General features: G+C 40.8%; 1 protein-coding gene across 1 annotated transcript in view; it reads right to left on the reverse strand.

The window, feature by feature from the left end:
• Positions 1-25,152, reverse strand: part of SPON1 (spondin 1) — a 310,767-nt gene that overhangs the window by 267,824 nt on the left and 17,791 nt on the right. The window contains exon 2 of the mRNA XM_032166548.2: positions 24,514-24,620. Within this exon, the coding sequence (XP_032022439.1) occupies positions 24,514-24,620 (107 nt within the window). The remainder of the gene's footprint in view (positions 1-24,513; positions 24,621-25,152) is intronic.

The raw sequence follows: 25,152 nt of genomic DNA on the forward strand, positions 1-25,152 counted from the left end.
AGTGCTGGGATTACAAGCGTGAGCCACCGTGCCCGGCCGACATCTTTATTATTTGTTTTTCAGACAAAGAAACAAAGGTTAAAAGAGTTAAAGTTACACAGTAAGCAAGAATAGAACAGGGGCTTACATTCCCTCTGTCTAATTTAAAAGCCCCAGGCTTAATTTACCTTAATTTAGTCCAGGGTCTAGAACATCAAAGCAGGCCACAAATGTCAATGTGGAGCACAAATGGGAGTCATGATCATGCAGATGGTACTCAAAACCACGGGAATGGATGAGTCTAATGGTGCAGATAAAGGACAGAAAAGGTTACAGGACAGAGTTTGGGGAGTGCATCATTTAGAGAAGCAGATCTCAATAGGGATGATTTTGGTCTCTAGGGGATATCAGAATCAGACAATATCTGGAAACATTTTTGGTTATCACAACTGGTGGGGCCAGGGGCCAGGGGTGCTGCCAACCATCCCAGAGGACACAGGGCAGCTGCCAACAACAAAGAATTATCTGGCTCAGAAATCATAAATCTCCTAGAAGAGAAAATAGCAGAAAACCTCCTCAACATTGGCCTTGGTAATAATTTTTTCAGATATCACACCAACAGTTCATGCTACAAAACAAAAATAAATAAATGGAACTACATGAAACTAAAAACCTTCTTCACAGCAAAGGAAATAACCAACAAAATGAAAAGGCATAGCCTGGGCAACATAGTAAGAGTCCATCTCTAAAAAAAATTTTTTTTAAGTCAGCCAGACGTAGTGGCATGCACCTGTAGTCCCAACTACTCAGGAGACCAAGGCAGGAGGATCACTTGAGCCCAGGAGTTTGGGGCTGCAGTGAGCTATTATCATGCCACTGCACTCCAGCCTGGGTGACAGAATGAGATCCTGTCTCACAAAGAAAAAAGAAAGAAAGAAAAGGAAAACTACGAACTGAAAAAACAAACAAACAAAAAACTGCATTTCACATATCTGATAAGGAGTTAATATCTAAAATTTGTAAATAACTGTTCAACTCAATAGCAGAAAAACAAATAACCCAACTAAAAAATGGGCAAATAACCTGAACAGACATTTTTTCCAAAGACAACATAAAAATGGCCAACAGGTATATGAAAAGGTATTCAACATCATTAATCATCAGGGAAATGCAAATTAAAACCACTATGAGATATTATCTCACATCAATAAGCATAGCTATTATCAAAAAGACAAGAGATAGCAAATGTTGGTGAGGGTCTGGAGAAAAGGAAACCCTGTATGCTGTTGATGGAAATATAGATTGGTATAGCCATGGTGGAAAATGGTATGGAGGTTCCTCAACTAAAAATAAACTATCATATGATACAGCAATCCTACTTCTGGGTATTTACTTAGAGGAGATAAACTCACTACCTCATAAAGATACCTGTACACCCATGTTCATTGCAGCATTATTAAAGATAGCCAGGATATGGAAATGACCTAAACGTCCATGTTCATTTGGGAAAAGAAAATGTAGGAAATGTACAAATGGGGAAAGAATATGTATACATGTGTGTGTGTGTCTGTGTGTGTGTAATGGAATATCATTCAGCCTAGAACAGAAAGAGATCCTACCATTCTCCACAACAAAGATGGACCTGGAAGACATTATGCTAAGTGAAGTAAGCCAGGTAGAGAAAGAAAAATATTGCATGATCTCTCTTATATGTGAAACATTTTTTTAAAAAAAGAGCTCAAATATGCAGAGATAGGAAGGAAGTGATTATCAAAGGCGGTAGAGGAGGAAAAAATAGGAAGATGTAAGTCAAAGGATACGAAATAAGTTATGTAGGATGAACAAGTCTAGAGATCTAATGTATAGCATGAGGATGAAAAATTATATCAGGGATTTTGGTTAAGTAGATTTTAGTTGCCCTTGTCACAAAAAAAAGTATGTGCAACGATGGATATGTTAACCTACTTCACTGTAGTAACCATTTTACTATCTATATATATCATTATATATGCTATCTATACATAGCATTATGTTGTAAACCTCAAATATGGCCCAAATGCCAATAGTGGTTATGTAGGACCCTTCAGCTCTCCCTCTTTCTTTCTGCGTCTTGATAGAAAATCACAGAGTGCCTTGACCACTCTGTGACCCAGCCAAATGTGGGTTATTCCCAGCAGGCTTAATCCCAAACTGGGGCCTTGAACATTCCCAGACACTTACAAAGGTACCTAGATTGTTGCCTAAAACACTGAAAGAAACTGGCCCCATCCCTGAGCCAAACTCCTTAAACCTTCATAAAAACTCACCACATTTGTGCCTGGGCAGAACATCCCTTTTCTCTTGCTGTTCGGTGCAGGGATCACTGCAGCACCTCTGTAAGTAAGTTCCCCTAATAAATGCTTTGGACTGATCTCACTGGTGCTTAGTGCTCCTTTGAAATCCCAACCAGCCCCACTTCAGGATAGTGTGTGGCACTCTCTTGTGTGGGAACTCCCCTGCTGCCACTTTTTGGGGCAAAATACATAAAACCAGAAAGATATGAGAAGAGAATATTCTAGGAATCAGGGAGTGGTCAGCTCCCTCTACGATACTGAGGAATGTGTGCAAGATGATGGAGTGTGCACGGACAACGCGGAGGCCATTGCAGAACTGTCAAGACTCAAGAGCCATTTTGGTGGGGGTTGAGAAGTGAGCAACAGCAGAGAAGTGGGGAAAACACGGGTAAGCACAACTGTCTTGAAACGCTTGGCTCTTGAGGTGGGGCAGAGAAATGAGGTAGTAGTTGGAGGAGATGCGGGGTCCTAGGACTTTGGGTTTTCTTTAAAAAAAATATAGGTAGATAGTAGAGGTACTACCTTCCTGGCCAACTTGAACCCCTGACCAGCTTTCTCAACAGTGCCCTGGTTCCCTGGTTCTCTCTCCCCTTGGTGGATGCCTGTGCCCCCCATCTTCTACTGTATTCAGGGTTTTCCAGTTCTGGGAAAACTGTACCATCTGTCTGCTTGGCTCCTGCCACCAGGCTCTTGAGAGTTGATGAAGAAAGTTACAAATCCAGTCTGAAAGTCTCCTCTAAGAATATGTGTTTTCTAAACTGGGTCTCTGTTGCTACACGATCCTTCCATCCATCTCTCATGGACTCCCTACCACATTCCTCCTGCACTTGCTCCATCTTCCCAGTCTTCAGCCCTGTCCTTCCCCTCTGCAGATCAGCTTGCCTCTGTCTACTTGAAAAACATTTGTTGACTGTGTTTCAGGTCAGTCACTAATCAACATGCTTATGTGTTTCTTAAGGCGTTCTTTGGGGCGCTTGTGTCAGATTCACATGAGGTGCTCATAAAAGATGCAGGGTCCGCAGCCCCAGTTCCTCACCCCCTTAGGTGCACAGAATCAGATTTTCTGACTTGGGGCCCAGAGAGATGAATTACAAACAAGTACCCAGGAGATTCTGATGTTCATTACCAGTTTAAAACCACTGTTATACATTATTTAATTTTCTCAGTAAATCTATAAGGGAGATATTACTATTAAAGTCAGAATTATATGGAGGGCATCCTGTGTAATCCTATCTTCTTTCACTTTCCTTCTTGTTCATCAAATTGTTGTATATTTTCACCAGTTTTGCTTGTTTTCCCCATCTCAAGAAAGACGTCCTCCCTCCTGTGCCTGATCATGACTAAGTCCTCTTTAAACAGTTGCCTTTGATTCAACTCTTCTTCCCTCCTCTGATATTTTGACCTATCAATTAATAATAGTAATTATGACTACCATTTATTGATCACTTAGTATGAACCAACTACCATAATAGCCTTTTTATTATTTCATCTAATCTTCAAATATTTCTTCTATTCTTTTCTCTACTTGTCTGATATTCCCATTATACATATGTTACATCTTTTGTAATTTTCTGACAGTTCTTGGTTATTATGTTTATTTTGTTTTTCATTCTTTCTTCTCTTTTCATTTTTGTCTACCTTTGGTTTTCCCTAGAAACTCCTTCTTAAGTAGAGGTTATGCCTTGCGGCCCTCTCCGTTGTAATCCACTGTTGTTATACTGAGCCTTGTTGATGTGGTGGTAACATATTGGGAAAGTCTATCTGTTGATTAATTCTCAATATTTTATTGGGGCAGAATCTTTGTGCTGTGGTCTTCAGAAGAGTTTCTTAGCCTTTTTTTACTTCCTTTATATGAGACAGGAAGGCTAGACAGGGCTGGAGCTGGCTAATTGCTCTTTCTTCAGATCAGATAAGGCTCTGGTAAAGTAGTTTCCTTGAGGGCAGACCTTGTTAGGGAGAAGGATCTGGCCAGATTTCAAAAAGGTTCCTTTTCCCTTCCCATGCCTCAAGCTGGAGGAGATTTCTCTGATATTCACTGTGAGAACCTGATGGGGGCTCCTGGGGGTAAAATTCACAAATGTATGGGGGTCCCTTTAGGACTGGGCTCCCAAGAGTTTAACTCTCCAAGTAGTCTACACTCAGCCTGTAGCTAGTCATCAGTTACCCTTTAAGTCTTCCTACCAGTTACTGTTTCCAGCAGCTCCTGAGAATCTGTGATTTTCAGTATTCACTTGTCTCTCCATTTCTTGGGGGGTGGAGGAAGAAGGAGGTAGGGGAAGGTTTGCCTCATGACCTCAGTTCTCTGATGGAAGTAATTAGAGTTGTTGATTTTCAGTTTTTCACCTTTTTTTCATATGAGGACAGGAGTAATGATTTCTAAGCTCTTTACACGTCATAGTGGACATTAGAAGTTCTTATATAACTCTTTGACTTAGTATTACTCCAATTTTGACAGGCAAGGAAACAAACTCAGCAAGTTGAAATAAAGTGGCCAAGCTTATATAGTCAATGAGGGGTGGAGTGGCTATGTTGCCACTAAAATGGTAAAATTGGGATTCAGGTAAAATCCAATGCTAGGGCCCAGAAAGGCAGCCACATAAGTACAAGCTGTTTTGGAGAGGCCAGGAGGTGTGTGGCTGTGCATGTGATGCACATGTGTCTTCATATTGGTCCATGTGAAGAAGTCCTGGGGGTGTCAGCTGACTTTGGGGGGAAAATGGTCTGAGGGTGGGGGCCAGAATCCTTGTCAATACCATAAGTCAGTGTCATTTCATGGTGAAAAAAACAACTTGTTTCTTAGGCTGATTTCAAAAAAGCACACCCAATAAATTGGCAGCTATATATTAAACACCTATTATGTGCCAGGCACTATTATAGTGCTGAACAGATGCAGTGCTGAACAAAGTAATACCCTTGTGGAGTTCACACTGCAGTAGGGGTAATAGCTAATAAGCAAGCGAGCATATAACATGTCCGGTGCTGATAAGTCAGATGAATAAAATAAAGGAAGGCAAATGGGGTTTAGAATGATGAGGGTATTGCTTTATAAAATATGGTCAGAAATGGACTCTGATAAAAGTGACATTTGAGCAGAAACTGGAAAGAAGCGAGGGAGGGAGCTTTGTGGCTACCTGAGAGCATCCCAGGTAGAAGGATGAGAAAATAGAGTTTTTGAGGCATATATCTCTGGCTGGGGAGACAGACCTGTTCACTCTGCAGATGACATAATGCTGTGAAGACAGTGATCAACCATGGTGGATGAAAGATGCCTAACATAGAAGAACCTTGGAATGCTAGAGAGATGAACCATGTTGAATAATTAATTTGTCAGGGCAAAAATCTAAGGTATTGAACTTTATTCCAAAGAGGTAATTTTATGAGAACAGGATTTGCAAGATCTGTTTAGTAACCACGTGGTAGAAGGATGGGAACTTACTTCCTCCAGCCAACACCCAGTCCTCCTGAACATGAAGGACTATAGGACATAAGGTACCAGCTGGGGGCCAACTGGAGAGAAAGCTTGTGTCCAAGGGAAAAACCAAGACAAAGTAACTTGGCAAAGGTTATATACTCTCTAAAAGTAAGCTCTGAGTCAGACTCCTACTCAAACTCCTACTTGGTCAGGTGTGACAGAAAGTGATATAGCAGGCCAGGCATGGTGGCTCACGCCTGTAATCCCAGCACTTTGGGAGGCTGAGGTGGGCAGATCACGTGAGGTCAGGAGTTCGAAACCAGCTTGGCCAATGTGACGAAACCCCCATCTCTACTAAATATACAAAAATTAGCCGGGTGTGATGGTGGGTGCCTGTAGTCCCAGCTACTCAGGAGGCTGAGGCAGGAGAATTGCTTGAACAAGGGAGGTGGAGGCTGCAGTAAGCTGAGATCGTGCCACTGCATTCCAGCCTGGGTGACAGAGCAAGATGCCATCTCAAAAAAAAAAAAAAAAAAAAAAAAAAAGAAAAGAAAAAAGAAAGAAAATGATATAGCAATGTGTATCAAGAGCTTAAAAACTCTTTGATCCAGAAACATGGGACTCTATCTCATGGAAATGATCTAAAATATAGAAATATGATGTCCAAAGGGGTAGGGATTTTTGTCTATTATGTCACAGCTATATCCTCAGAGCTTAGAACATGCCTTACACACAACAGTGTCATTTATATACTCATAAATAAGAGGGTTTTCTTTATACAAATGTACACTGCTAAATTACTTATAATATTTAAAAAATTCTCTAAATATCCTACAATAGGATACTGTTTCAGTAAACTACGACCCATTGACTCTTTGGATTTTACCTGTTTTAAAAAACAAACACAACGGCATTAAGTGTTTGCAAAACCAGAATTAAGAGCTATCCCATAAAGTAGTTAAATCTGGAATGGCGGCTCATCATTCTCATTTTAAAGGTGAGAGGATTACAAGGCCACAGGAACTTACTGGCTTTTTAAAAAACTACTTAATAGATACATGAAAAAGTTCTTTTTTGCACAAAAATTATGTATTTTCTATTAAACAAGTCTATCATGTATTTGAAAATGATTTCCAGACCTTTAGAAAATAGATGTGGAAACAATGCTAGTTCCATGCAAGAAAGTAGGAGATCAATTAACGTTTGCAAACAAGTGGGTAAGGCCAGCAACTCCAGCAGCAGATATCCATCAATTTGGAAAGCACTTATCACCTGGCCAGTGTGCCAGGCCTTGGTGAGGCCAGGGGAGTACAGGGGTGGCCACAGGAATAGAGAGACAGACATGGCCCAGTTGTCTGCCTCTTTGCAGAATCTTGTAGGGGAGTGGGAATTTAACTCATCAGGGTAACACAGTGAGCGAACTAGAACAAAGGGATATGCCAAGTGTTTGAGATCTCAGAGAAGAGGCAGGGTGCACAGATTCCAAATGGGATGAAAGGAAGACGTGAATGTTGGGAAAGACAGAAGAGATGGCATTTGAAAGGCCTGGAAGAGACCTGGTGGACCTGTGAAACTGTAAACCTGGTATGACCCCTGGAATAACCCAGAAAGGATTTTAGGGGTTTAGCAGTAAATTTCTGTCTTTGTCTCTCCCACACATCCCTCCCTGGAGCTATAGGAGATGAAGAATAGAGAAAATGACACAGACCTTTGGTGGCTTAGTCTTTGTTCACTGCCACTTACTGGCTCTGTGCCGTCGATCAATGCTCTGATTCCCTCAGTGCTGACTTTCCTGTGAATGGGAATAATAATAAGAGTGCCTACTTCATGGGTGTGTATGTGGGCAGGCAGTGGAATCTGAGTAGAAGAGCAGGTTAATACATTTATTTATGTGACTAATATTTACTCAGCTTTGATTATGTTTTCAGCATGGAACCCAGCACTGTGTGTGTTGTTGTGAAAGAAATAGATGTCTCTGCTCTCATGGAACTTCCAGCCAAGAGGAAGAAAGTTAAAAGTATACGAAGCAACTAGAATAGTACCTAGTGTAGTTTCCACTATCCATTCATACCTCTTGTGCAGAGCCTTTTGCCAAGGTATAATTTAAATTCCACTTTTGGTGAAGCTGCTATATGGAAGTAGTTGATAAAACCAGTAATTGAGAGCCCAGCCAGCCACCCACATTGAACAGATTTTGTTTGGGTATCATATATCCATAACATAAATTTTTCATTTTATTTTATAGCCATCCCAATCCTATTACCATAAAGATAGAATGAACTAGAGAAGGCTGTCTCTCTCCTCACCTGTAGAGTTAGAGAGACAGCTAGTCAGTTACACCTTTGACAAGATTCAGCTGTGCTCCTTAGTGGTCCACAGATGCCCAAATCTACAGAGGAATGGAGTTTATGATTCATTGTAAACAGAAATGTGGAAAATGCACCCTAGGCTGCTGGCTCAGAAGTAGGAGGCATTGATTGAGGGTCCCTTATGTCCAGGCACTGTGTTGGGCATTTTACATACATTATTTTATTTTGATCATGCTTATTTTGTAGATGATGGGACTAAGTAAGTTTCAGAGAAATTAAGCGACTTCTTGACATAGCTAGTAGGGCAGAATTTGAGTCCTAGTCTGATGATCTAATGATTCCAAAACCCAGTCTTTCCACATACTCACTGTATATTTTAAATAGCAAAGCTAAGCTAGATGCATGGTCCTTTCTGAGTAGGTAGAGCAGCCTGAAAATAGGAATACTTTCTACTGTGATGCTAACCTGTGTGCCCACCATTGACACTGTCAGAACCCAAATGGCTGCCTCCAGAAATAGAGTTCATATATACATATACATGTGTGCATACATGCATGTGAGTATCTACAGGAAGAGAAACTTTAGTTTGACCCTATAATTTCATTTATCATAAGCAAATACAGATGCATAAATCTTTGCTTTTATCATAAGCAAATACAGGTGCAAAGATTTATGTGTTATGGTGTTCACTGCAGTGTTTTATATAAAAGCAAAGAAAAGAAAATTAGAACCACCTATCTTGCCAATAATAGAGGACTCTTTGAATAAATTATAATTCAACAGTATGATGGAGTATTATAAAGCCATTAAAAATCATGTGGAACATTTAATCTCATTGAAATATGTTCACAATATAATGTTCATAAAAATAAAACAGGATATAAAACCCTATATAGAGAATGGTTCCAATATTCTGTTCAAAAACTATATATCTATATATATGGGTGTGTGTGTATATATATATATATATAACATTTTTATATACAATTTTGTTTTTTATCTAATATCTGGAAGGAAATATACCCAAATGTTAATGACTATCTCTAGATTATAAAATGACACTTTTATTTCTTTTTTATCTTTCTCTGTATTTATTCTTTTCTGTATTTTATAACATAAAACACAAGTGTGCTCTGTTGAGAGGAGTGATGCTTAAGTCTTAATAACACCTCTGGTTCCCAGACTCAGGCTTTCTTGCTGGGAAGGAAAGTGATTTTTCATCTTTTCTGGCAGCAGGCACTGGTGACCAAGGCTGCGGAATTGTGAGGACCCAGTGTCCATCCCAGGCACTCACAGTGCACATTGCTTCTTGTGCTTCTTACAAATGACTTTTCACATGGCAATTTTAAGCAAGAAAACTAAGTGTAAAGCAAGAGGTATTGACATTGCTTTTAAAATGTGTTGTTTGTGCATTATAGCTCTTCAGAGGCATTTTACACCAAGTGAGTTCCTCAAGGGAAGAGGAAGGCACAGAATGTCATTTATCCCCTGGTTCATTTCTTATTAAAAAATAAAAAACTTTTACTAGGCCCTTGTGAGGCTCTAGGTGCTTGTTAAAAAAGATATAGTAAAACATTAAAATATGGCAAATTTTAAAATAGAGATGTGAGGCAAAAATAGAGTGGTCTTCACACACACTCTTCACTCCTTGTCCATTTGAAATTTCAACCACTCTAAGAGATAGCTCAAAAGTTATTGTCTCTGTAAATGTCTTTTCTGTGCTCCCAAATCAGCACTCACTACCCACTTTCTGCAAATGATTGTTTTCTTATTTGCACAGATGCAGCAATTTTAGCACCTAGCAGGCTGCAATATAGTTCTAACAGGTCTCTTGACTGTATGTCACATACAGAAAATGATAGTATTTCCCTAGAGTAAACAGATGAAGCCACCCAAGTATCTAGTGAAATACACGTCTGCGTTCTCCTTCAACCTATCTGTGATCCACCAGTGTACATAAAATACTGAACTGGGAAGTTCTTCTGTAGACTTTGACCTCCTAATACCAGGGACCATGTGATATGGTTTGGCTCTGTGTCCCTACCCAAATCTCATCTCAAATTTTAATCCCCATGTGTCCAGGGAGGGACCTGGTGGGAGGTGACTGGATCATGGGGGTGGTTTTCTCCATGCTGTTCTGGTGATAAGTGAATCAGGTCTCATGAGAGCTGATGGTTTTAAAGCGTGGCACTTTGTTGTCTTGCTCTCTCTCTCCAGCCACCTTATGAAGAAGGTGCCTGCTCCCCCTTTGCCTTCTACCATGATCGTAAGTTTCCTGAGGCCTCCCCAGCTATGCAGAACTATGAGTCAATTAAACCTCTCTGTTTATAAATTACCCAGTCTCAGGTAGTATCTTTATAGCAGTGTGAAAACAGACTAATATACCATGTCTTATTTATTCATCTCCATATCCACAGAGCCTAGTATGTTGCATTTTGCATAGCTGGTCATTAGTGCATGCATTAATTCATGTCAGCAAATACTGTATTTACTGAGTGCCCACTATGTAACACTCACAGTGCTAGTTATTAGAAATACAACAGTGAATTAAATAGACATGATTTTGCCCTACGGTTTGGTGGAACAGAGTAATATTAAACAAATAATCCTACAAATAATTATAAATTTTAACAACTACTCTGAAGAAAAAGAACTGGATACTATGAATGATATGGAAATACTTGAATGAACAAATGAAAGAAAGAAAACACTGTATATTTTATATTTCAATATTCATTCACTGAAAGGTATACTATATAGAGAAGAAAGGGAATATTGTGGGCTCTCTCAGAATGGCATAAGAATCTCATAAGAAAATCAAAATCCTGTGTTCTGGCCACTATGCTCCTATGATACATCCTAAGACCTCATGAGTTTTCTGTGGTCCTATCTCATGGATGATTCATTCTTAACGACAACTGAAAGTTCTAGAGTATTTTTCTTGTTATTGTTGTTTGTTTAATGTGCTGCCATAAATCCAAATCTCTCATCTTGTACTCGTGCAATTGGTTATTTGGATCCAAGTAGGTGGTTTTGTGTTTCTCTCTTCCTCCGTTAGCTTTCATCTTGCTAGATTTGATCTATCAATTTAACCTGCTCAAATCTTGTGACTCCCAGTCCTGATTTCATATGTCTGTTTCCCTTAACATCAGTGGCCATGACTTCCATGATGGAATGTCCATATTCCATTTTGTTGAGTGCAGGGTTTTTTTTGTGTGTGTCGGGGGGGATTGGGGGATCATCTTGGCAGTACATATCAGAACCATAAAAAATGTCTATATCCTTTGCATTTGTGATTATACTTCTAGGAACCTGCCCTAGTGAAAAATACCAAATGAGAAAAAATTTCATGCAAGAAACTGTTTCTACTCCATTACTTATAATAGTGAATGGCAGTTTTAAAAATCCTGACATCTTATAAGGGGCCTGATTAAGCTTAGGTTAGTGTAATGAGAGCAGGTTTTCCTATGAACTCAAAGAGAATTCCTGAGAACAAGTTGCAATAGCATTTTATTTTTAGAAAAGTGTGTCAAAAGCCCTTTTAGGTTCTAACATGGCTCAGAACCCATTAAATGCCACTAAATATTTATTGTTAATGTAGAGATCACAAAAATAGTTTAAAAACAGGTGATTATGAATATAAAAGACTATTAAAAGATACTTGTTTGTATGGTGTTGATCTGCTCTTCTCAGACAAATATCCTTTTGTTTCGAGACTTTTTTCCTTTGATTGGCAGTGTTACCTAAACTAGTTGATGCCTGAAGGACTTAAATTAAAAATAAAACAAGGCAATGAATAGTATTATAAATCAGCAGCTTAAATTTTAGTGCAAATACTGTGCTTAAAATTCTGTCCCTAAATATTCATGTGCCTACTCTGTCCTGTTCATAGTTGCTGTCAGGGATACTCTGAAGGGAGACAGATTAAAATCCTGCCCTGTAGAGCTTATAGTTCAGTGGAAGGTGACAGATAACACACAAGTTAATAAGTAAAATAGCATGCCAGGTGGCAATAAATGCAATGGAAAAACACTAAGTTGGGGAGAGAGAGAAAGAGTCTAGCTCAGGGATGGGAGGAGGAATGAAGTGCCTGATAGGACGATCAGGGCAGGCCTCCCTGGAAAGGGACCGCTGATCAGAGACCTGAAGGAGACAAGAGAGTGAGCTGGGCAGCTGGCTGGGCCACAGCATTCCAGGGAGCAGTTTTTGGTAATACAATTTTTAAGGATTGGTAGGTTACTTTTGTACAGGCAATTGAGTCCCTGAGTTCCTTGCCACTTTCACCGAGTCAGCTATCTCATCAAAGAGAGTCTCTGTGTTTTCTGATATCTAGTGTGTGCCAATGCTGCTGTGCTGGAACCCGCTGTTGGGGCCAGAGCAGGTAGCCCCACCCCCTTCTTCTCGGCCTTCTTTGGAGAGGTGAGAGCTGTAATTCTTACTCTCCCTGGTACTAGGAAGCCCATTCCCTCGCCACTAAGTCTAAGGAGGTGCAAGGCAGCATTAAAATTTGCTTTTGTTGTGTTTGTATTCATGAGTCTGTGTTCTCTGTATAAGGATTCACTCATAAAGAAGCAAAGTAACCCTCTCTCAAAGTCACTTTTAGAGCCACAAATGTAATCTTTAGCCAAATTTAAAGAATATTTAGGGGAGGCTGGCAAGATGGCTGAATAGGAACAGCTCGGGTCTACTGCTCCCAGTGAGATCGATACAGAAGGCAGGTGATTTCTGCATTTCCAACTGAGGTACCCGGTTCATCTCACTGGGACTGGCTGGACAGTGGGTGCAGCCCACAGAGGGCAAGCCGAAGCAGGATGGAGCATCACCTCACCTAGGAAGAGCAAGGGATCAGGGAATTTTTTCCCCTACACAAGGGGAGCCGTGAGGGACTGAGCCTGAGGAACTCCGGCACAGACACTGCACTTGTCCCATGGTTTTCACAACCCGCAAACCAGGAGATTTCCTCTGGTGCCTACCCAACCAGGGCCCTGGGTTTCAAGCACAAAACTGGGTGGCCATTTGGGCAGATGCTGAACTAGCTGCAAGAGTTCTTTTCTTCCATACCCCAGTGGTGCCTGGAATAGCAGCGAGACAGAACCGTTCACTCCCCGGAAAGGGGTGCTGAAGCCAGGGAGCCAAGTGGTCTGGCTCGGCAGGTCCCACCCCCATGGAGCCCAGCAAACTAAGATCCACTGGCTTGAAATTCTCGCTGCCAGCACAGCAGCAGTCTGAGATGGACCTGGGACGCTTGAGCTTGGTGGAGGGAGGGGCGTCCGCCATTGCTGAGGCTTGAGTAGGCAGTTTTATGGTCACAGTGTAAACAAAGCCACTGGGAAGTTCGAACTGGGTGGGGCCCACTGCAGCTCAGCAAGGCTGCTGTGGCCAGACTGCCAGATTTGTCTTCTCTGGGCAGGACATCTCTGAAAAACAGGCAGCAGCCCCAGGCAGGGACCTATAGATAAAAACCCCATCTCCCTGGGACAGAGCACCTGGGGAAAGGGGTAGCCATGGGCGCAGCTTCAGCAGACTTAAACGGCCCTGCCTGATGGCTCTGAAGAGAGCAGTGGACCTCCCAGCACAGCGTTCAAGCTCTGCTAAGGGTCAGACTGCCTCCTCAAGTGGGTCCCTGACCCCCGTGTATTCTGACTGGGAGATATCTCCCAGTAGGGGCTGACAGATATCTCACACAGGAGAGCTCTAGCTGGCATCTGGCAGGTGCCCCTCTAGGATGAAGCTTCCAGAGGAAAGATCAGGCAGCAATCTTTGTGTTCTGCAGTCTCCACTGGTGATATCCAGGCAAAGAGGGTTGGGAGTGGACCTCCAGCAGTCTCTAGCAGACTGGTGGCAGAGGGGCCTGACTGTCAGAAGGAAAACAAACAAACAGAAAGGAATAGCACGTCCACTCAAAGACCCCATCTGAAGGTCACCAACATCAAAGACCAAAGGTAGATAAATACACAAAGATGGGGATAAACCAGCAAGAAAAGTTTGAAAATTCCAAAAACCAGAATGCTGCTTCTCCAAAAAAGGGTCGCAACTCCTCGCCAGCAAGGGAACAAAACTGGACAGAGAATGAGTTTGATGAATTGACAGAAGTAGGCTTCAGAAGGTGGGTAATAATAAACTCCTCCGAGCTAAAGGAGCATGTTCTAACCCAATGCAAGGGAGCTAAGAACCTTGAAAAAAGGTTAGACGAATAATTGCTGACTAGAATAACCAGTGTAGAGAAGAACATAAATGATCTGATGGAGCTGAAAAACATAGCACAAGAACTTCCTAAAGCATTCACAAGTTTCAATAGCCAAATCGATCAAGTGGAAGAAAGGATATCCGTGATTAAAGAGCAACTTAATGAAATAAAGAGAGCAGACAAGATTAGAGAAAAAAGAATAAAAAGGAATGAACAAAGCCTCCAAGAAATATCGGACTATGTGAAAAGACCAAATCTATGTTTGATTGGTGTACCTGAAAGTGACAAGGAGAATGGAACCAAGTTGGAAAACACTCTGCAGGATATTATCCAGGAGAACTTTCCCAACCTAGCAAGACAGGCCAACATTCAAATTCAGGAAATACAGAGAACACCACAAAGATACTCCTCGAGAAGAGCAACCCCAAGCAGATTCACCAAGGTTAAAATGAAGGAAAAAATGTTAAGGGCAGAGAGAGAGAAAGATCAGGTTACCCACAAAGAGAAGCCCATCAGACTAATAGTAGTTCTCTCTGCAGAAACCCTACAAGCCAGAAGAGAGTGGGGGCCAATATTCAACATTCTTAAAGAAAAGAATTTTCAACCCAGAATTTCATATCCAGCCAAAGTAAGCTTCATAAGAGAAGGAGAAATAAAATCCTTTACAGACAAGCAAATGCTGAGAGATTTTGTCACCACCAGGCCTGCCTTACAAGAGCTCCTGAAGGAAGCACTAAACATGGAAAGGAACAACTGGTACCAGTCACTGGAAAAATATACAAAATGGTAAAGAACATAGACACTATGAAGAAACTGCATCAACGAACAGGCAAAACAACCAGCTAGCATCATAATGACAGGATCAAATTCACACATAACAATATTAACCTTAAATGTAAATGGGCTAAATGCCCCAGTTAAAAGACACAGACAGACAAATTGGATAAAGGGTCAAGACCCATCAGTGTGCTATATTCAGGAGACCCATCTCACACGCTAAGACACACATAGGCTCAAAATAAAGAGATGGAGGAATATTTACCAAACAAATGGAAAGCAAAAAAAAAAAAAAAAAAAAAAAAAAGCGGGAATTGCCATCCTAATTTCTGATAAAACAGACTTTAAACCAACAAAGATCAAAAGAGACAAAGAAGGGCATTACAGAATGGTAAAGGGATCAATGCAGCAAGAAGAGCGAACTATCCTAAATATATATGCACCCAATACAGGAGCACCCAGATTCATAAAGCAAGTTCTTAGAGACCTACAAAGAGAAGTAGACTCCCACACAGTAATAGTGGGAGACTTTAACACCCCACTGTCAATATTAGACAGATCAATGAGATAGAAAATTAACAAGGATATTCAGGACTTGAACTCAGCTCTGAACCAAGCAGACCTAATAGACATATACAGAACTCTCCACCCCAAATCAGCAGAATATACATTTTTCTCAGCACCTTGTCACGCTTACTCTAAAATTGACCATATAATTGGAAGTAAAACACTCCTCAGCAAATGCAAAATAACAGAAATCATAACAAACTGTCTCTCAGACCACAGTGCAATCAAACTAGAATTCAGGATTAAGAAACTCACTCAAAACTGCACAACTACATGGAAACTGAACAACCTGCTCCTAAATGACTACTGGGTAAATAACAAAATTAAGGCAGAAATAAAGATGTTCTTTGAAACCAATGAGAATGAAGACACAACGTACCAGAATCACTGGGACACATTTAAAGCAGCGTGAAGAGGGAAATTTATATTATTAAATGCCCACAAGAGAAAGCAAGAAGATCTAAAATTGACACCCTAACACCAAAATTAAAAGAACTAGAGAAGCAACAGCAAACAAATTCAAAAGCTAGCAGAAGACAAGAAATAACTAAGATCAAAGCAGAACTGAAGGAGACAGAGACATGAAAAACCCTTCAAAAAAAAATCAATGAATCCAGAAGCTGGTTTTTTGAAAAGATCAACAAAATAGATAGACTGCTAGCCAGACTAATAAAGAAAAGAGAGTAGAATCAATAGATGCAATAAAAAATGATACAGGGGATATCTCTACTAATCCCACAGAAATACAAACTACCATCAGAGAATACTATAAACACCTCTATGCAAATAAGCCAGAAAATCTAGAAGAAATGGATAAATTCCTGGACACATAAACCCTCCCAAGTCTAAACCAGGAAGAAGCTGAATCCCTGAATAAACCAATAACAAGTTCTGAAATTGAAGCAGTAATTAATAGCCTACTAACCAAAACACGTTCAGGACCAGACCGATTCACAGCTGAATTCTACCAGAGGTACAAAGAGGAGCTGGTACCATTCCTTCTGAAATTATTCTCAACAATAGAAAAAGAAGGAATCCTCCCTAATTCATTTTATGAGGCCAGCATCATCCTGATACCAAAACCTGACAGAGACACAACAAAAAAAGAAAATTTCAGGCCAATATCTCTGATGAACATCGATGTGAAAATCCTCAATAAAATGCTGGCAAACCAAATCCAGCAGCACATCAAAAAGCTCATCCACCATGATCAAGTGGGCTTCATCCCTGGGATGCAAGGCTGGTTCAACATACACAAATCAATAAATGTAATCCAGCATATAAACAGAACCAAAGACAAAAACCACATAATTATCTCAATAGATGCAGGAAAGGCCTTTGACAAAATTCAACAACCCTTCACGCTAAAAACTCTCAATAAATTAGGTATTGATGGGACGTATCTCAAAATCATAAGAGCTATCTATGATAAACCCACAACCAATATCATACCGAATGGGCAAAAACTGGAAGCATTCACTTTGAAAACTGGCATAAGAGAGGGATGCCCTCTCTCACCACTCCTAGTCAACATAGTGCTGGAAGTTCTGGCCAGGGCTATCAGGCAGGAGAAGGAAATAAAGGGCATTCAGTTAGGAAAAGAGGAAGTCAAATTGTCCCTGTTTGCAGATGATATGATTGTATATCTAGAAAACCCCACTGTCTCAGCCCAAAATCTCCTTAAGCTGATAAGCAACTTCAGCAAAGTCTCAGGATACAAAATCAATGTACAAAAACCACAAGCATTCTTGTACACCAATCACAGACAAACAGAGAGCCAAATCATCAGTGAACTCCCATTCACAATTGCTTCAAAGAGAATAAAATACCTAGGAATCCAACTTACAAGGGATGTGAAGGACCTCTTCAAGGAGAATTACAAACCACTGCTCAATGAAATAAAAGAGGATACAAACAAATGGAAGAACATTCCATGCTCATGGGTTGGAAGAATCAATATCATGAAAATGGCCATACTGCCCAAGGCAATCTATAGATTCAATGCCATCTCCATCAAGCTACCAATGACTTTCTTCACAGAATTGGAAAAAACTACTTTCAAGTTCATATGGAATCAGAAAAGAACCCGCATTGCCAAGTCAATCCTAAGCCAAAAGAACAAAGCTGGAGGCATCATGCTACCTGACTTCAAACTATACTACAAGGCTACAGTAACCAAAACAGCATGGTACTGGTACCACAATAGAGACATAGATCAATGGAACAGAACAGAGCCCTCAGAAATAATGCCACATATCTACAACTATCTGATCTTTGACAAACCTGACAAGAACAAGCAATGGGAAAAGGATTCCCCATTTAATAAATGGTGCTGGGAAAACTGGCTAGCCATATGTAGAAAGCTGAAACTGGATCCCTTCCGTACACCTTATACAAAAATTAATTCAAGACGGATTAAAGACTTACATGTTAGACCTAAAACCATAAAAACCCTAGAAGAAAACCTAGGCAATACCATTCAGGACATAGGCCTGGGCAAGGACTTCATGTCTAAAACACCAAAAGCAATGGCAACAAAAGCCAAAATTGACAAATGGGATCTAATTAAACTAAAGAGCTTCTGCACAGCAAAAGAAACTATCATCAGGGTGAACAGGCAACCTATAGAATGGGAGAAAATTTTTGCAACCTACTCATCTGACAAAGGGCTAATATCCAAAATCTAAAATGAACTCAAACAAATTGACAAGAAAAAAACAAACAACCCCATCACAAAGTGGGCAAAGGACATGAACAGACACTTCTCAAAAGCAGACATTTATGCAGCCAAAAAACACATGAAAAAATGCTCATCATCACTGGCCATCAGAGAAATGCAAATCAAAACCACAATGAGATACCATCTCACACCAGTTAGAATGGCCATCACTAAAAAGTCAGGAAACAAAAGGTGCTGGAGAGGATGCGGAGAAATAGGAACATTTTTACACTGTTGGTGGGACTGTAAACCAGTTCAACCATTGTGGAAGACAGTGTGGCGATTCCTCAGGGATCTAGAACTAGAAATACCATTTGACCCAGCCTTCCCATTACTGGGTATATACCCAAAGGACTATAAATCATGCTGCTACAAAGACACATGCACACGTATGTTTATTGCGGCACTATTCACAATAGCAAAGACTTGGAACCAACCCAAATGTCCAACAACGATAGACTGGATTAAGAAAATGTGGCACATATACACCATGGAATACTATGCAGCCATAAAAAATGATGAGTTCATGTCCTTTGTAGGGACATGGATGAAACTGGAAAACATCATTCTCAGTAAACTATCGCAAGGACAAAAAACCAAACACCGCATGTTCTCACTCATAGGTGGGAATTGAACAATGAGAACACATGGACACAGGAAGGGGAACATCACACTCCGGGGACTGTTGTGGGGTGGGGGGAGGGGGGAGGGACAGCATTAGGAGATATACCTAATGCTGAATGACGAGTTAATGGGTGCAGCACACCAACATGGCACATGGATACATATGTAACAAACCTGCACATTATGCACATGTACCCTAAAACTTAAAGTATAATAATAATAATAATAATAATAATAAAAGAAAAAAAAGAATAAAATGCCTAGGAATACAACTTACAAGGGATGTGAAGGACCTCTTCAAGGAGAACTACAAACCACTGCTCAAGGACAAAAGAGAGGACACAAACAAATGGAAAAACATTCCATGCTCATGGATAGGAAGAATCAATATCATGAAAATGGCCATACTGCCCAAAGTAATTTATGGATTCAATGCTATCCCCATCAAGCTACCACTGACTTTGCTCACAGAATTGGAAAAAACTACTTTAAACTTCATACGGAGCCAAAAAAGAGCCTGCAACAGCCAAGACAATCCTGGGCAAGAAGACCAAAGCTGGAGGCATCATGCTACCTGACTTCAGATTATACTACAAGGCTACAGTAACCAAAACAGCATGATACTGGTACCAAAGCAGATATATAGACCAATGGAACAGAACAGAGGCTTCAGAAATAATACCACACATCTACAACCATCTAATCTTTGACAAACCTGACACAAATAAGCAATGGGGAAAAGATTCCCTATTTAATAAATGTTGTTGGGAAAAATGGCTAGCCATATGCAGAAAACTGAAACTGGATCTCTTCCTTACACCTTATACAAAAATCAGCTCAAGATGGATCAGAAACTTAAATGTAAGACCTAGGACCATAAAAATCCTAGAAGAAAACCTGAGCAATACCATTCAGGACATAGGCATGGGCAAAGACTTCATGTCTAAAACACCAAAAGCAATGGTAACAAAAGCCAAAATTGACAAATGGGATCTAATTAAAATAAAGAGCTCCTGCACAGCAAAAGAAACTACCATCAGAGTGGACAGGCAACCTACAGAATGTGAGAAAATTTTTGCAATCTATCCATCTGACAAAGGGCTTATATCCAGAATCTATGAAGAACTTGTTTACAAGAAAGAAAACAAACAACCCCATCAAAAAGTGGGCAAAGGATATGAACAGACACTTCTCAAAAGAAGACATTTATGCAGCCAACAGACATACGAAAAAAATGCTTATCATCACTGGTCATTAGAGAAATGCAAATCAAAACCACAATAAGATACCATCTCACACCAGTTAGAATGGTGATCATTAAAAAGTCAGGAAACAACAGATGCTGCAGAGGATGCAGAGAAATAGGAACGCTTTTACACTGTCGGTGGAAGTGTAAATTAGTTCAACCATTGTGGAAGACAGTGTGGCGATTCCTCCAGGATCTAGATCTAGAAATACCATTTGACCCAGCCATCCATTACTGGGTATACATCCAAAGGATTATAAATCATTCTACTATAAGGACACACACAAACGTATATTTACTGCGGCACTATTCACAATAGCAAAGACTTGGAACCAACCCAAATGTCCATCAATAATAGACTGGATAAAGAAAATGTGGCACATATACACCATGGAATATTATGCAGCCATAAAAAAGGATGAGTTCATGTCCTTTCCACGGACATGGATGAAGCTGGAAACCATCATTCTCAGCAAACTATCACAAGAACAGAAAACCAAACACCGCATGTTTGCACTCATAAATGGGAGTTGAACAATGAGAACACATGGACATAAGGAGGGGAACATCACACACCAGGGTCTGTTGGGGGGTTGGGGGCTAGGGGAGAGATAACATTAGGAGAAATACCTAATGTAGGTGACGGGTTTATGAGTGCAGCACACCACCATGGCACATGTATACCTATGTAGCAAAACTACAAGTTCTGCACATGTACCCCAGAACTTAAAAAAAAAAAAAGAATATTCAGAGTGACTATAGTTAACAACAATGTATTGTGTATTTCAAAGTAGCAAGAAGAGAGTATTTGAATTGTTCCTAACACATAGAAATGATAAATATTCAAAGTGATGAGATACCTCAAATATTTGACTTGATCATTACACATTCTATATAGATAACAATATCACATGTATCCAACAAATATGTTAAATATTATGTATCAATGAATATTAGAATTTTGTGGTTGTTAAGCCCTCAAAGTCATCATATTTGAAATGAAGGTGTTAAACAAAAGTCTTTATGTATTTGTTAAATCACTATATATATATTTAATTACAATGGCATTTGTCCTTTCTGATTGTTTGCTTATGTTTCAATGGATGACTTCTTGACTTTCAGCAACAGAGGTCAGTTTATGGGATGATGACAAGGAGGACTCCTTAGGCTTCATGAGGACTATCTCGGTTTTCCTCACCACCCTATCCCCAGTGCCTAACTCAGTGCCTAGTGCCCAGCAGGCACTCAACAAATGCTGCTGAATAAATCAATGACTCCAAAGATAACAACTTTGGTACAGAGAGAAAATACTTTCATGATAGATTTGGAAGGGACAACATGGGGGCCAGATATCATAGGAGCAGGTGAAGTAAGATGAGGGGCATGGGCTATGATTCCTTCCTCCAAATCTCTGAGACAATTGGAACCCCAGTGGAGCATGCATTTTGATGGCACAAGGGTAGGGCAGGGCAGGGGTTAGGAGATAATGTTTGAGAAATAAGAAACTGGCACAGTGTTTGGACCCTTGAGATGCTGGACTGTCTTGGTCAACTTACTGAACTCCTTGGGGACTCAGTTTCATCATCGGAAAAATGAAGATAACAATACTGATCACACAAGGTTGCTACAAGAATTAAGGAGAAAAAAAAGCTAATGCATATAAAGCACCTGGCACAGAGACTGTCATAAAAGTCACAGTGGGCCCTTATTTTTTCATTTAACAGGTATATACTGAGAGATGGCATACACAGTCGTCACAGGCAGGTACGCAGAGACAGACTGCTGGGGTCTGAACCCCAGCTTTATCACTTAGAACTGGGCATCTTAGGAAAGTTGCTTAGTTGTTCTTTGCCACAAGTTTCTCTTCTGTGGAAAATAGGATAATAATGCTTACCTCATCATGTCACTCTGAAGATAAACTCAGTTAACAAATGTAAACCACTCAGAACAGTATCTGGCACACAAGCACTATTTAAGTATTAGCTATTGTCGTTATCATATGCTAGGCATTTTCATATTCTTATCCCACTTTGATCCCTCTAGGGCTGGTGGAAACAATGAGAGAATAGATAGGAACAGACAGATGTGCTGACGTGATGATGGAGGACATCCCGTTAGATGGGCTGGTCTATGTCTCATTAGAATAATGGGTCCCAAATCTGAGCATGCATCAGATTCACCCTGAAGGCTTGTTAAAACACAGGTTGTGAGGGCCCCACCCTCAGAGTTTCTGATTCAGTAAGTCTGGATGGGCTTGAGATTTTGCATTTCTAACAAGTTCCCAGGTGTCACTGATGCTGCTGGTCCTGAGACTGCATTCTGAGAACTACTGCTGTGTAACAAGAGAGGATATCTGAAGCTCCAAGAGGAGGAAGAAGGGAGGATGCATACAGAGATAGGAGTTCAACAACAGTCCCAAATAGGACTGAGGTATGGACACTAGCAGAAAGAGTCAAATGTTCATCCACTCATTCAGCAAATATTTATGCACTGCCCACTATGAGCAGGGCCCTGTATTCACCAATCAGTTGCAAGAACAAGGATTAAGCTAAGCAGAAACAACTGTGAGTCAGAGAAGACTATCAACTTACTGAATTTAGCCAGAACAGTGCTGCTATGGTTTCAATGTGTCCCCTAAAGTTTATGTGCTGGAAACTTAATCCCCAATGCAACAGTGTTGAGAGGTAGGGCCTAACAAGAGGTGATGAAGTCGTGACAGCTCTACCTTTGTGAATGGATTGTGGTTATCATCGGAGTAGATTAGTTATCTTGAGAGTGGATTTGTTATAAAGGTGAGTTTGGTCCCCTCTTGCTCTCACCTTCTCTTACCCTTCTGCCTTTCCCCATGGGATAATGCAGCAAGAAGGCCCTCATAAGATGCAGGTACCTTGATATAAGACTTCCCAGTCTCATGTCAAGTAAGTGAAATAAACTTCTATTGTTTATAAATTATCTAGTGTCAGGTGTTTTGTTATAGGAAACACAAAATGGACTTAAACAAGCACTAAACAAGCTTAGGCAAGTTATTTAATCTCTCTAGTTTCAATTTCCTGGTCCAAAAATGGGGATAATAGTTCCTACGTACTAGGGTTGTTTTGAGAATTAAACAAAGATAAACTAAAGAAAGACAGGATAAACTAAGATAAAGTAAAGCACTTAGCATAGTGTCTGGCATATGGTATGTACCCAACAAATATTGGCTGTTGCTAGTATTATTATTGGGTCACCCTTTCAGATACGTGCCAAGCGGTTCTTTGCCATAGAAGGACATTATAGTGAGCGTGGAATTAAGTCTCACCAGGCCCAAAACCTAGAATCCCAGAGAGCAGAAAAATAATTTAAATCACAGGATTAAAAATTACAACCTGGCCACAAGGATTAAAAGATGCCTTTGGATAAGGGAGGTATTTGGGTCAGGGTCCTCCACAGAGCCCACAAATTGTACCAGAGTCTCCAGCAGCCAGCTATGGGTATAAGTATTCTTCCTGAGTTTTTTTCTTCTTAGTTTGCAAATGCCAGATAAAAATGAATTCCAGAACAATGGACATCTGAGATGAGAAGTAATTACAGCAAATTTGGCCAGGCCTCCTCTTAGGATCACTCCAGTCCTTCTGGGATGTGTTCTGACAACTTGCCGGCTCTTTTCTAAACCTCTGAAAGGGGATGACGTTCCTACCACTTCCCTTGGAAGAATTTTCCACAGTGAAATATGACTCACTGTCGGGGTCCTTGTCTGTGCGATTCCCTTTCTTTTCTTGACCCACTTTTGTCTTAGTGTGCCCTTTCATGCAAAGTCAAACGAAGCGTCCCCTTGAGGAGGTTGTTCTGTGAGGACTGACATTTAAACACCATTACCACCTCTTAAACTCGGCCCTGTTCATTTGGCCAAGTAAAGCATGTTTAATTCTTTTAATCTTCCCTCATAAATCAATCTCTACATTCCCTTAATAGTCCTTCTCCTGTGCTTTGAACTCCCTCCAGCCTGGCGGTCCTGAGCTCTTGTTCCGTTTACACTTGAGAATTAACCAGTCAATCACGAAATGCCTGTGCAGGCAAAACAGCCAGGCCTAGCCAGGGCTCCAAGTGATCTCCCCACGCTTGGCTGCTGAAGGACACTGTGGGCCCAGAGAAGAGCCCCGTGATCTGCTGAGACAAAGCAAGGCCTGCCTAGTGGCCAACCTTGCTCAGATAGGCGTGCGGCATTTGCTGCTTGCTCCGTGATGACCCTTTCAAATGGAACTGGCCCAGCTGGCCAATGGTCAAGGGACTGCATGGGAAGCCACCTGAGACACTTGTACCTCTCCAGCCTCTACCTCCCAGGGCAGGGAGAGCCACTGAATAAGCCCAGGCAGGGTCTTACCTGGAAGGTCCCAGCATGGTCTTCTTCCTTATCACCCTCTCTGTTCTCTTTGAGGGCAATTAATGTGAATCCTCTGAAGTAGGAGGGAGGAGCAGCTGAAAGTGTTACTGCAGAGAGAGAAGAAAGCAGGTTTTAAGTATAAGAATCAATTATTGTCATTTGTCAAATGGGATAGACCTGAGTTCTCCATCAATATCCCAGACCTGTGAGTTACAGAGGCCATGCACAGTGGGGAGGCCTTCATCCATTGAGGTGAGAACTCTTACCCTCTTCACCCAGCTCCCTCTTGCATTTCAGAACCTGTTAAATATGTGAGCTGCTATCTTACTTGGGGATTCTTGAACCAACCAGGGATGTGGTGAGCTCTCTCCCAATAACCACAATTTGATAAAGATAGTCCCTGGTCAGAAACTCAATCTTGACAATTGTCTAACATTACACTTCCATTAGATTGGCCCAAGAGAAAACTAGTTCTTCACAGCACAAAATCCCAAAATCCTGTAGGATGACCTTTGTGGCAGAGGCTGTGTGTTCTTCAAAACATATTTCATTTTTCTTGTGGAAACAGCTACACTGCATTTCCCACCCTCCTTTGCAGTTAAGTCAGCTTTATAACCAAGTTCTGCCAGTGGAAGTCAT

The sequence above is a fragment of the Hylobates moloch genome, unplaced genomic scaffold, assembly GCF_009828535.3.
Source record: "Hylobates moloch isolate HMO894 unplaced genomic scaffold, HMol_V3 SCAFFOLD_11, whole genome shotgun sequence".
In the NCBI taxonomy this organism is placed as follows: domain Eukaryota; kingdom Metazoa; phylum Chordata; class Mammalia; order Primates; family Hylobatidae; genus Hylobates; species Hylobates moloch.